The sequence below is a fragment of the Scyliorhinus canicula genome, chromosome 14 (assembly GCF_902713615.1).
Source record: "Scyliorhinus canicula chromosome 14, sScyCan1.1, whole genome shotgun sequence".
Taxonomy (NCBI): Eukaryota; Metazoa; Chordata; class Chondrichthyes; order Carcharhiniformes; family Scyliorhinidae; genus Scyliorhinus; species Scyliorhinus canicula.
In genome coordinates, this window is record NC_052159.1 from 41852293 (window position 1) to 41866648 (window position 14356).

The window sequence follows — 14356 nt, forward strand, 5'->3', positions numbered from 1 at the left end:
ATTAAATAGTTTACTTCAATTAAACAACTGGTACAATTCAGTCAACCTTATTTTCATGATCAGAACACTAAAAAGAAATACACAGAAGGGACAAGAAACTTCAAGAAAGATCTTTGGTATATTAAACCCATTCAATTCAGACTTAATGTTATTATTCGGTTATCTCCATTTGCATAATCCTTGCAAACTACAACCTCTTCTCCAATTTCTCTTTCGCTCCCAAGCTCGAGCATGTTGTTGCCTCCAAAGTCGACATCTACCTTCCCTGTAAAATAAGTGAATCTGTCCAATAAGGTTCTTGCATCCGTCACAGCACTGAAATAACTATACCCAAACTCTTAAATGACATGTGATTGCAACCATCGTGCAATATCCCTCCTCATCCTTCTCAACTTTAGTGCACTGAGATGGTCAAGCACACTCTCCTCCTCTGTTGTTCAGCTGAATGAGATTACCCTCACTTGGTTTTATTTTTGCTCATCAGATTGTAACCATAGCATCGCTGGCCATCGTTTCTCCTCCAACTCTGGCACTGCTAACTAGAGTTCCCCCAAGGGTCCATCATTAAATCCCTTCAAATCCTCACATAGTTGCTGCCATTTGAAAGATTTGGCAGCAGTTGACAACATCTAATTCTACCTCTAACCATCTTTCTCCACTCTTGCACTGTGTTGTTAGCCTTCTGATCCAGTCCTTTTTGAGCCACTAGTTCACCCAATTAAATACAAAGGTGACTGCAGCTTTTTGACCCTGCCACCAACTGCCCCCTCACTACTAATTCCATTCCTTTACCCAGTCAGTTTCAAGTTGAACTGAACTTCTAATTCCATTCCCCTTTCCGATCACAAATACTTCCAAATCTACATTAGCCATGCCACCGATGACCAATTCAACTGCTGCTTAAACATTCCTCCAAGTCTAGCTCACCATCAGACTTAACTGTGTTCATGCTCTCCTTAATTAATTTCATCCCAAACATTGCTGCCCATACGTTATTCGGCACTAAGTATTGTTCAACCACTATATCCCAATGTTTGCTAACCTATATTGGCTCTCCTGTCCCACAACATCTCCCAGTTAAAGTTTTCATGGACTCATGCCTTCCCATCTCTGTAACCTCCTCCATGCAAAAAGTCCACATTCCTCCAACTTCGGCCTCTTGGACATTCCCCTGGGACAGACGTGCCTTCAGATCTTTAGGCCCTAAACTAGAATTCCTTCCTTAAACCTCTCCTCTTCTTTCAAACCCTCCTTGAAATCTACCTACTTCTTGAATTTTCAGCTGTTTGAGTAGTGTTATGGTCAAGGGCTTAGAGAACCCCAAAGTGTATCATGGAGTTCACCTGACCCACAACTTTTAATAGATTGTGGTATGGGGAGCACACGGCCCACTCCACAGGTGTGGGACAGCAGAAATAGAAATGGTTTTTTTTAAAGCAAAACAATGTTTATTCTATGAACTCAAGTTAACCTTTTAAAAACAGTGAACATCTTAGCAACCATCAATTCAAATACAACCCCCAAAGACTACAACACTAAGTAATCCTTTAAGCTTTCCTTTTAACATCCATAAGACTTTAAAAAACCTTTAAAACACAAAGATCAGGTTTAAATTTACTATTGAGAGCAGTTATTAGTTTGAAATCACCAAAGGATCAATTTACAGTCTTTAGTTTACAGAGACTAATACCCCTTCTAGCTGTGACTGCAGCTATCCAGCTCTGAAAACTAAGCTAAAACAGCAAACAGCTTAAAACGAAAGTAAAAAAGCTGACAGACAGCCCAGCTCCACCCACACTCTGACATCACTGATAAACACCCATTTCTTAAAGGTACATTTCTTAAACACCCTTTTCTTAAAGGTACTCACATGACAGTAGATATACAAACACAGGCTAGTCATGCAAAAAATAAAAAGGGAACTAGTCCCTTGGTCATAAAGAAGTAATGCTCAACTTAAAAAAAGGCCTGCTGCTGAGGCTTTTCACCTTGCACTCATTAGGACACATGCAAGCATGTCAAATTTCAAACGGGAACAATTTATACGGCAAAAGAAAATGACTTTTCTGATTGAGATTTTGCCATGGTGAATGCACCCAAGGGAGCTACTGTCCCCCATTCTTCTGTTCAGTGCAAAAAGGTGCAACATCTGGACATGGTCCTCTTTATTTGCAGAGGACAGATTCCTGCTTTATGTATATTCCTGCATATGTATATTTGTGGTTTCTAGCAAACATAAGTGAATCTGGCTGAAAATCTTAAATTGGTGTTATTGTAATTCTTAGTCTAACCAGGATAGTTTAGCAAATGTTGTCCAATTACAGAATTACATGTAATGTCAGACATTAATGCTCTGAATTTCAACCACAGGGTGGTAGCGCACAGTCAGTAATCTGCCAATTACCAACAGTCAAAGGAACATGCTGTTTGATACGATCCATCAGGTTAGTTGGAGAAAATAATTGGAGGCAAACTGGCACTTTTCAGGTTTATGTGGGGACCTGTCCTCTGCAGGTAAAAAGGAATATTTTTAAATAAATAAGCACGGAGGAACTAGCTCCAAGTGCATTTGTCACGGCAACGTCTTGACCGATAACAGCCGACCTGCCAACCAATCAGCACCCCTTCTTTCATACAGCATAGATTATTTCTCGTTTTGAAATTTAGCGACCTTGCATTTGTTCTGTTGAGTGCAAGACAAAAAGCTCCAACAGCATGTGAGACAAGCTGCTTGGGAAACCAAAACTACTGACAAGTAGCACTTTCCCATTTACCACCACCTTCTGTCAGCTGATACCAAATAAATAATCAGCACTATCGAGTGTTAATACAACATTCATAAATATTTTCATCTGTAACCACTATTCCTCTGCACATTGTATTGATACAAAAAAAATATATATTTTTTTTTTATAAATGAAGTCAAGTATGAATTGTAGTTAGAATGTGCACATTGTTGGAATTGCAGCAAGGCAAGTTGAGAAATCAATTAAAAAGCAAAGGGAATCCTGAGCTTTATGAATAGAGGCATGAAGTAGAAAACAAGAAAATATAAAGAACCTTAACAGAACAAAACACTGGTTTAGCCACAACTGGAGTATGGTGTCCAATTCTGAGCAGTTATTTAGGAAGGTCAGTAGCACAGTGGTTAACACAGGTGAGCCCCAGGCATCTCTCATCGTGCGGCACAGTAGCTCAGTGGTTAGCACAGTTGCTGCACAGTTCCAGGGTCCCAGGTTCAATTCCCGGCTTGGGTCACTGTGTTTGTGGAGTCTGCATGGTCTCCCAGTGTCCGAGTGGGTTTTCTCTGGTTTCCTCCCACAGTCCAAAGACGGGCAGGTTAGGTGAATTGACCATGCTAAATTGCCCTTGGTGTCCAAAGATGTTAGGTGGGATTACTGGGTTACAGAGGTGTGGGCTTGGGTAGGGTGCTCTTTCCAAGGGCTGGTGCAGACTCAATGGGTCAAATGGTCTCCTTCTGCACTCTAAATTCTTTTTTTTTTTTTAAATTTAGATTACCCAATTATTTTTTCCAATTAAGGGGCAATTTAGCATGGCCAATCCACCTACTCTGCACATTTTTGGGTTGTGGGGGCGAAACCCACGCAGACACGGGGAGAATGTGCAAACTCCACACAGACAGTGACCCAGAGCCGGGATCGAACCTGGGACCTCAGCGCCGTGAGGCGGTTGTGCTAACCACTAGGCCACCGTGCTGCCCTGCACTGTAAATTCTAATATTCTATGATTCTATGAAGACCCGTGGCCAATGATAAATACAGAAAATAAGCTACAAATACAGTTCTGCATTTCTTTCCAATGTGGTTCTCTAGGCATTTTTACATTATAAACTAAAGTGCTGCAGACACTAGAGCATTCCCAATAAGATAGATAACATTTTAGAAATCAACCGATTTTTTATTACAATATCAGCTATCATAGATTTCTGCGAATATTAATTCTCTCCAAGTTACAATGCAGCAGCAATACTACACTACTGCTAATAATTTTAATATGACACTGAAAGTTCAGCATATTTAACACCGTGCAGTAGATGCACAATACCCAATGATGGTGGAACTGAAACCATCTATTCTATATTGGAGTTCTATATTCTACAAGTTCCATGCGCAGCTGAGAATTTTCCAACAACTGAGGTGTCTGGAATAGATGGAAATAGGAAGCAGAAATACTTTTTTTTAAAGTTGGGAGATTTGAACTCGACCTTTGGATGACTGCCAACCTCCGTGGCGATGGGGAATCTTTTGCAGTGTAATTACTTTTTCAATTCAGGCTTTTCAAACTGATGCTCTATCAATGATTGCAACAGATTCCTCTCATTCAAGCTGTACCCCTTCACCACCATAAGCATCCATCTTAGGTGGTGTAGCCCAAGTGCCTTTACACGAGTACCTGTTCAGCTTATAGAACTCAAGAACATTGTTTAAATGGTAGCTCTCTGGTGCCTCTCCATTTTCCATTTTACAACATTAAAACTCTAATTTATTCAGATGGCAGAAACATTTCCCATAGAATCTCAAACCTTAACCCAGTGCCAAATCTCAGAGCAGTGTATATAACATTCAAATTAGCGTTGTACAAATGCATGGTCATATAAAGAGAAAATGCATTTTGTTTAAAAAACAAAGGCAGGTCAAAATCCTGCAACTATAAAAAAGCTAGAATTATAGGGATGGTATGCAGTCAAAATAATGTGAAACATACTTCACAGCATTGGTGTCCAAGGTTGCATAAAGATAGTACAAACACTTCATCCTTTCTGAAGTCTCCAAATTGTGAGGCACCATGAACTGCGCAAATATTCGTTCCACAAGTAATCTGTTGGTTAAATTTCAAAATTAAGAATTTAACGCCACTTTTTAATGCTGATCAGCCAAAGTCTATATCCAAATGTGGATTTAAAAAAACACAATAAAGCAAACAAAGCAATAAATTAATTAACACTTTAAAGTAGAAATTAATTTTGAGCTCACTCACTCAATAATATTGCCCAGAAGATTATAGTCACCAATATTACACACAAGAGGCCATGCTTCCAATCCAAGGAAATTCTTTTGGCTAGGCATGCTTATTAGATTCTACAATATTGATCATACTGAGCCATCCAAAAAATGTTAACAAAAGCATTCCATCACTTAATCCATGAGAAAATATTTAGTTATACTATTTAACTATGGCTGTAAGTTATGCACTACTACTTCGACATATCCAACTATAAAGTTGTGCTCAACAATGTTCCAATGAATCAAAAAATGTACATAAAAAAGCACAAGCAATTTATGATTAATGTAGATAGTAATAAATAAAAAAGATAAAGCAGATTTATGAAACTATTGGTGAATATTTTCATCTTCATACCTCCAGTATTGAAGTTTCTATTTTTCTTTAAATTATCACTGATGTACAGAGGCAACTACTGGGACAATCAACACAAGGGAAACCTTTCAAATGGTAGGCCAGAAAATTTCCACCATAAGCAGTTTACATTCAGGGGACAGAATTTTCTCTTTTTTGACAGTGGCACAGCAAGCAGGAAAAACTGGGTGGAAGCCGCCGGCACCAATAGCCGTTTCCTCCATATGGTGAGCCTCTCAGGAAAATAAAATGGCAAGAGACAGGTCCCACGATACCACGCTGGACGGATGGGGATGGGTTCTGATTCAGCCCTCCCAGGCAGTACCCAGGCTTCACCCCACCTTCCTGGGGGCTGTACTCACCTGTGCGCCTCTGGCAGGTTCTGCTCACCAGGTGCATGTCAAGGGGGACCTGTTGTGATTCATGGGAGGACTATCAGATGCAAAGGCCTGATAAATGGGATCCGGACTTTCAACGGTTGGGATTCCCATTACGTCATTAGCTGGGGAAATGGTCATCAATTGGGGAAATTCCTTTCTTTTATTGGTTTATGGTGTCACTGGCTGGGCCAACCCAATTACCCATCCTAATTGCCCTTGAATTGAGTGGCTTGTTAGGCCATTTCAGACAGCAGATAAGAGTCAATTGAATTGCTGAGAGTCTGGAATCACTTGCAGGCCAGACCAGGTAAAGGACATTATAGTGAACCAACGGAATGTAGCATGAAATTGAGCCCCAAGAGTTTGATCCAACAAATTCCCAAATCAGGATCGTATCTGGTGTTGCTGCAAATCAGCTGGATGCAGATTTTGCACCATACCCTTCCCTCCTCCCCCAGCAATACCTACTCAGACCCAGTCTTCTATCCTGGGTTTTCAAAACAGTTGATTTCACCAGTTTGAAAGTTTCTTTGATCCACATTTGACACCATCTTTGTAGATGCTAGAATTCCATAGAATCTCTCCACTGCAGGAGGAGGCCATGCAGCCTATTGAGTCTGCATCATCCTTCTGAAACAGCCAGACCTAGGCCCACTCGCCACCTTATCCCGATAACCACATCTTAGGACACAAAGGGGCGATTTAGCATGGACAATCTATCCAACCTACACATCTTAGGACTGTGGAAGGAAACCCACGCAGACACGGAGAATGTGTAAACTGTCACCCAAGGCAGGAATTGAACCTGGGTCTCTGGTGCTGAGGCAGCAGTGCTAACGGGCAGCATGGTAGCATTGTGGATAGCACAATTGCTTCACAGCTCCAGGGTCCCAGGTTCGATTCCGGCTTGGGTCACTGTCTGTGCGGAGTCTGCACATCCTCCCCATGTGTGCGTGGGTTTCCTCCGGGTGCTCCGGTTTCCTCCCACAGTCCAAAGATGTGCAGGTTAGGTGGATTGGCCATGATAAATTGCCCTTAGTGTCCAAAATTGCCCTTAGTTGAGTGGGGTTACTGGGTTATGGGGATAGGGTGGAGGTGTTGACCTTGGGTAGGGTGCTCTTTCCAAGAGCTGGTGCAGACTTGATGGGCCGAATGGCCTCCTTCTGCACTGTAAATTCTATGATAACCCCTGTGCCACCAAAAATTAAATTCCACCAGCTCCCAAGGTGATATTTGAACATGTACCATGAGACCATTTGCCTAGGCCTCTAGCTAGCCCAGTTACATTACAACTAAACTAGTCAAACATAGAACAAAGATAGAACATACAATGCAGAAGGAGGCCATTCGGCCCATCGAGTCTTCACCGACCCACTTAAACCCTCACTTCCACCCTATCCCCGTAACCCAATAATTCCTCCTAACCTTTTTGGACACTAAGGGCAATTTATCATGGCCAATCCACCTAACCTGCACATCTTTGGACTGAGGGAGGAAACTGGAGCAACCGGAGGAAACCCACGCAGACACAGGGAGAACGTGCAGACTCCGCACAGACAATGACCCAGCAGGGAATCGAACCAGGGACCCTGGCGCTGTGAAGCCACAGTGCTAATCACTTGTGCTACCGTGCTGCCCAGTCTCCCAATTTCTTTTCAGTTTACCCAAGTAATGATATTTCCGTACATAAAAATGACTATTTTGTTTATGTCCTGCTCAATCTATTGCATTTCTACAAATAGGGAGGTTGTTCAGTTTTCCCCGGGTAAACGCAGCAATTTATTTCAGAAAGAAGCTGTACCGATAAGGTGGCCCTAGCAAAACTAAAGCGGTGAGGGATGTACAAGAAACATTAAAAAAAACATGATGTGGAGATGCCGGCGTTGGACTGGGGTGAGCACAGTAAGAAGTCTTACAACACCAGGTTAAAGTCCAACAGGTTTGTTTCAAACACGAGCTTTCGGAGCACGGCTCCTTCTTCAGGTGAATGGAAAGGCTTGTTCCAGAAATGTTTATATAGACACAGTCAGAGATGCCCCGGAATGCGAGCACCTGCAGGCAATCAAATCATCAAAGATGCAGAGAGAGAGGTAACTCCAGGTTAAAGAGGTGTGAATTGTCCCAAGCCAGTTCAGTCGGTAGGCCTCTGCAAGTCCAGGCTTGTTGGTGGGGGCCGAATGTAATGCGACATGAATCCCAGATCCCGGTTGAGTCCGCATTCATGCGTGCGGAACTTAGCTATAAGTTTTTGCTCAGCAATTTTGCGTTGTCGCGTCTCCTGAAGGCCTCCTTGTAGAATGCTGACCCGGAGATCAGAGGCTGAATGTCCTTGACTGCTGAAGTGTTCCCCAACTGGAAGGGAACAGTCCTGCCTGTTGATAGTCGCACGATGCCCGTTTATTCGTTGTCGCAGTGTCTGCATGGTCTCGCCAATGTACCACGCTTCGGGACATCCTTTCCTGCAGCGTATGAGGTAGACTACATTGGTCGAGTCGCACGAGTATGCGCCGCGTACCTGGTGGGTGGTGTTTCCACGTGTAATGGTGGTGTCCATGTCGATGATCTGGCATGTCTTGCAGAGATTACCCTGGCAGGGTTTTGTGGTGTTGTGGTTGCTGTTCTGAAGGCTGGGTAATTTGCTGCAAACAATGGTTTGTTTGAGGTTGCGCGGTTGTTTGAAGGCCAGTAGTGGGGGTGTGGGGATGACCTTGGCAAGATGTCCATCCTCGCTGATGATGTGTTGGAGGCTGCGAAGAAGATGTCGTAGTTTCTCCGCCCCAGGAAAGTACTGGACGACGAAGGGTACTCTGTCAGTGGTGTCCCGTGACACGGGACACCACTGACAGAGTACCCTTCGTCGTCCAGTACTTTCCTGGGGCGGAGAAACTACGACATCTTCTTCGCAGCCTCCAACACATCATCAGCGAGGATGGACATCTTGCCAAGGTCATCCCCACACCCCCACTACTGGCCTTCAAACAACCGCGCAACCTCAAACAAACCATTGTTTGCAGCAAATTACCCAGCCTTCAGAACAGCAACCACAACACCACAAAACCCTGCCAGGGTAATCTCTGCAAGACATGCCAGATCATCGACATGGACACCACCATTACACGTGGAAACACCACCCACCAGGTACGCGGCGCATACTCGTGCGACTCGACCAATGTAGTCTACCTCATACGCTGCAGGAAAGGATGTCCCGAAGCGTGGTACATTGGCGAGACCATGCAGACACTGCGACAACGAATAAACGGGCATCGTGCGACTATCAACAGGCAGGACTGTTCCCTTCCAGTTGGGGAACACTTCAGCAGTCAAGGACATTCAGCCTCTGATCTCCGGGTCAGCATTCTACAAGGAGGCCTTCAGGAGACGCGACAACGCAAAATTGCTGAGCAAAAACTTATAGCTAAGTTCCGCACGCATGAATGCGGACTCAACCGGGATCTGGGATTCATGTCGCATTACATTCGGCCCCCACCAACAAGCCTGGACTTGCAGAGGCCTACCGACTGAACTGGCTTGGGACAATTCACACCTCTTTAACCTGGAGTTACCTCTCTCTCTGCATCTTTGATGATTTGATTGCCTGCAGGTGCTCGCATTCCGGGGCATCTCTGACTGTGTCTATATAAACATTTCTGGAACAAGCCTTTCCATTCACCTGAAGAAGGAGCCGTGCTCCGAAAGCTCGTGTTTGAAACAAACCTGTTGGACTTTAACCTGGTGTTGTAAGACTTCTTACCATTAAAAAAAACAGTGCAGGACAGCATAGGGAAGAATAAAGTAAGGGAGGGCATGATGGCAAATAAACAAATTAAAGTTCAGGGGCCCTAAAAATATATTTGAATGCATGGCAAGGGTCAAAACATTTATTACAGGCATTGCATTGTGCAAAACAGGGGAGCTGGAGGTATTGAAGTTACCAAACATAGCTGGCTTCACTTAGACATGACTGCAGGGAAATCAAGATGAGAATTAAACATTGTAGCGTATAATATGCACTGTAACCTCACCAGGTATCCAGAAATTTTGAGCAAGTCGACACAACTCTCAGACTCACCATTCATGGCCTTGCAACAAATTGAGAAATAGTGAACATAATGGCCCTGTTTCTACTGTATACAATGCTACATCTATTTTAGAATTTCAGCTGAAGTATTACAGCTGAAGGTAAGATTATCAGCTTTTGGCTGCTTTAGTGGGTAGACTAAGTAGAAAGACACAAGATGGATGACTGAGGAAGAAAAGACAGTTAATTAGGTACGGATTAAAATTATACTGCAGCATTCCAACACCAGCACGGTGGCACAGTGGCTAGCACTGCTGCCTCACAGGGCCAGAGACCCAGGTTCGATCCCGGCTTTGAGTGACTTTGTGAAGTTTGCACCTTCTCCCAATGTCTGCGGGCTAGGTGGATTGGCCATAATCAATGCACAGGATTATGGGGATAGGGTGGGGGAAATGGGCCTAGGTTTCGGAGGGTCAGTGCAGACGCAATGGGCCAAATTGCTTCCTTCTACACTGTGGGGACTCTATGACACGGTAGCACAGAGATTAGCACTGCGGCTTCACAGCCCCAGGGTCCCAGGTTCGATTCCTGGCTTGGGTCACTGTCTGTGTGGAGTCTGCACATTCTCCCTGTGTCTACATGGATTTCCTCCGGGTGCTCCGGTTTCTTCCCACAGTCCAAAGATGTGCAGGTTAAGTGGATTGGCCATGCTAAATTACCCTTGTTATCCAAAAAGGTTAGATTATGTGAGGTTACAGGGATAGGGTGGATCTTAAATAGAACATAGAACAGTACAGCACAGAACAGGCCCTTCGGCCCTCAATGTTGTGCCGAGCCATGATCACCCTACTCAAACCCACGTATCCACCCTATACCCGTAACCCAACAACCCCCCCCTTAACCTTACTTTTATTAGGACACTACGGGCAATTTAGCATGGCCAATCCACCTAACCCGCACATCTTTGGACTGTGGGAGGAAACCGGAGCACCCGGAGGAAACCCACGCACACAGGGGGAGGACGTGCAGACTCCACACAGACAGTGACCCAGCTGGGAATCGAACCTGGGACCCTGGAGCTGTGAAGCATTTATGCTAACCACCATGCTACCCTGCTGCCCTTAAATAGGGTGCTCTTTACAAGGGTCGGTGCGGCCCGATGGGCTGAATGGCCTCCTTCTGCACTGTAAATCCTATGAATAGTCTATGAATATCTGACATTTCGGACTGGAGAATTTGTAGTGCAGTTAGAACACAGAGGGGCTCGCTGTAGATATTCAGGATAACTCTTTTACACAGTGTAGAAGGAGGCCAATCGGCCCACTGAGACTGTACTGGCTCTCTGAAAGAGTTTTCTACCTAGTCCCATTTCCCTGCCTTATCCCAGTAACCGTCACATTCTCTCTTTCAGATAGCAATCCCTTGTGAATAGCTTGATCAAACCCCCTTCTACCACTTTTTCATAAGTTCTTCCCAGACTCCAACCACCCTCTGGATGACAAATTGTTTCCTCCCATAACAATTATTTTGAATCTGTGCCCTCTAGTTCTCCCTGTACTTTTGAACGGGAGCAGTTTCTCAATATTCAACCTGTCCACACCCACCGCTCAAGATCTTGATTACATCTATCAAGTCACCTCTCAGCTTCCTTTTCTCGGAGGAAAACAGCCCAATTTCTCCAATCTGTTCTCATGGCTGCAGTTCTTTATCCCTGGAATAATTCTTGCGAATCTCCTCTGTACGCTCTCCAATGCCTTCACATCCTTCCGCAAGAATGGCGCTCATAACCGGATGCAGTACTCAAGATGAGGCCTAACCAACTGTCTTCCACAAGTTCTACATGGCCTCCTTACTTAAGTCATAGAATCAACAGTGCAGAAGGAGGTCATTTGGCCCATCGAGTCTGCACCAGCCCTTGGAAAGAGCATCCCACTTAAGCCCACACCCCCATCCCTATCCCTATAACCAAGTAACCCCACCTCACCTTTTTTGGACACGAAGGGTAATTTATCATGGCCAACCCACCTATCCTGCACATCTTTGAACTGTGGGAGGAAACCAGAGTACCCGGAGGAAACGCACGCAAACACGGGGAGAATGTGCAGACTCCACAAAGACAGTGACCCAAGCCGGAATCGAACCTGGGACCTTGGGGCTGTGAAACAACTGTGCTAACCACTATGCTACCTTGCTGCATTTTGTATGTGCCCCTATTAATAAAGCTCAAGATACTGTGTGTTATTCACTGGTCTCTCAACATGCTCTGCTATCTTCAATGACTTCAATGAACATATACACTGTGGTTCCTTTATTCCTGCACCTCATTAACAATTTATCACGTTATTTTATACTGTCTCTCCACATTCTTCCTGCTAAAATGAACACACTTCTGCTATGGCACCTGGGCCAGTGCTCGGTCAATTGCAGCTTCACTTGACCGGGAGTCGCAACAAAAGTGGAAATTAACTTTTATTTTTAAAATATCCAAGGTCTTCGGAAAACATTGCCAATCCTTATAACATCCGCAAATTTTGAAATCATGCTCTGCACACCACAAGCTGGTTTAGCTCAGTGGGCTAGACAGCTGGTTTGTAATGCAGAACAAGGCCAGCAAGTGGGTTCAACTCCCGTACCAGCTGAGAATTCTGAATTCTCCCCGTGTACCCGAACAGGCGCCAGAATGTGGCGACTAGGGGCTTTTCATAGTAACTTCATTGCAGTGTTAATGTAAGCCTACTTGTGACAAAAGGTTATTTATTTATTCAGCAAGTCTAAACCATTAATATATATCAGGAAGAGCAAGGATCTCAACACTGAACCTTTACTACTAACATTTCCCCAATCTGAAAAACAACTATTTATCTCTACTCCATTTCCTGTCAATCAGCAAATTTTTTATTCGTGCCTACTCTCCCTTTATTTCACAAACTAGCATTTTGCTCACGTCTGTTATGTGGCACTGTATCAAATTGGTAAAATGGCAGTAGAAAAAAGGGACAATTATCAGCAATGCAAAAACAGAATTCAAATGATAAAAGATAAGATGGGATTCATCACAATGAAAAGGTATGGTCGACATACCAGCTAAAGGAGATGGAGAAACAAATGTGCAGACATATTAGGGTATTAAAAAAAACATGGGGGATTTCAACAGCCTCAGCATTATTTGGACAGAAGGTTAAATAGGTAGGTAATGGGGATAGGGGAATGGAATTCTAACTTATGGCATAATGCACACCTGTTTAACCCAATATATAAAAAAATCCAACAAAGGCAGATTCACTATTTGATCTACATTTTAAAAAATTAATTTAAGGGATGCAGGTGTCACTGGCTAGGCCAACATTTATTGCCCATCCCTAATTGCCCTGGAGAAAGGGGAATGAACCAGAAGTAAAAGTAGCAGAACGTCTAGATACAAGTGACCATAATATAATACTCTCCATCACCCTAAAGTGCAAAATGATGAAAACCAAGTTAATATATTGGAGAATCAATTGATTTTATGATGCTGAGAATAGAGCTTGGGGGAAATTTTTTTTTTAAAATAACTAAATTGGCCAACAACGGGAAGCATTTAAAACTGTTACAGAGTGGAAGGAAAATATATTCCACTCAAAAGAACAAACTAAACACTAGCGGGCCTCCACAGGTGAATAAGGGCATAAGCAAACAACTGAACGCTAAGTAAACAGACCGTAGAGGAGGGCAAGGTAAGACAGAATAAAAAGAGATTCAGAGAGAAGTCAAAAAAAGAAGGCAAAAAGAGAATTGCAAAATTAAAATGATCAAGGGACATAACAAACACAAAAATAATTTTTCAAGCACATCAATAAAGGCCAGATAGAAATAGGACCAATAAGTGATAAGACTGCACAATAACAGACAATTGATAGAGATGGCTGGAATACTTAATTATTGTGTTTTGTTTTTTACTGGGGAGATGACATTGAGTGACGAGCTGATTAATGGGATAAGCACATTTAAATTAAAGGGAATGTCTCAAATAAACTAAACAAATTTAATTTTAAAAAGTACAAAGCCCTTGGTCCTGATGAATTGTATCCACATATTTTAAAATAATTTAGTGAAGAGGCAGCAGATGACTACTCATCTAATAAATTTATTAGAAAAGGGTGTACTGTCAAATGTCAGAGGCTAGCTAATGTAATTCCTATATTTAAGGGGGGCGCACCCAGACCAATCAGCTCAACATCAGCGGTAGGAAAAATAATGGAAACATAAAGAAAGGAACATCTAGAAATGAGAAATAGAATAATGAATAATCAACATGGATTTCAAAATGGCAAATCTTACTTGATCAAACTTTTTTTTTTAAAAAGGAGGAACAGAGAGAGTAACCAAAGATAACGCAATAGTTGCACTTTATCTGAATATTATAAAAATCTTTGATAGGAAACCCATGAATAAAGACCAAATGTATAAAGTCAGAGACTTTGGAATCCCAGAACAAGTGGCAGAGTAGATTGCTTGTTGATTTCAAGAATGAAAGCAGAAAGTGATGTAAAGAGTAGTTATTTAAATTGCAGAGAGTGTTCCACAAGAATTAGAGTTGGGACCA

General features: G+C 43.0%; 1 protein-coding gene across 6 annotated transcripts in view; it reads right to left on the minus strand.

The window, feature by feature from the left end:
- Window positions 1-14356, minus strand: part of pds5b (PDS5 cohesin associated factor B) — a 251107-nt gene that overhangs the window by 85121 nt on the left and 151630 nt on the right. For all 6 annotated transcript variants that reach the window (XR_005463248.1, XR_005463249.1, XM_038818808.1 and 3 more), the window contains one exon: window positions 4726-4839. Coding sequence is in view for 4 of the 6 variants with exons in the window: in XM_038818808.1 (XP_038674736.1) it covers window positions 4726-4839 (114 nt within the window). In the remaining 2 variants the exon portion in view is untranslated. The remainder of the gene's footprint in view (window positions 1-4725; window positions 4840-14356) is intronic.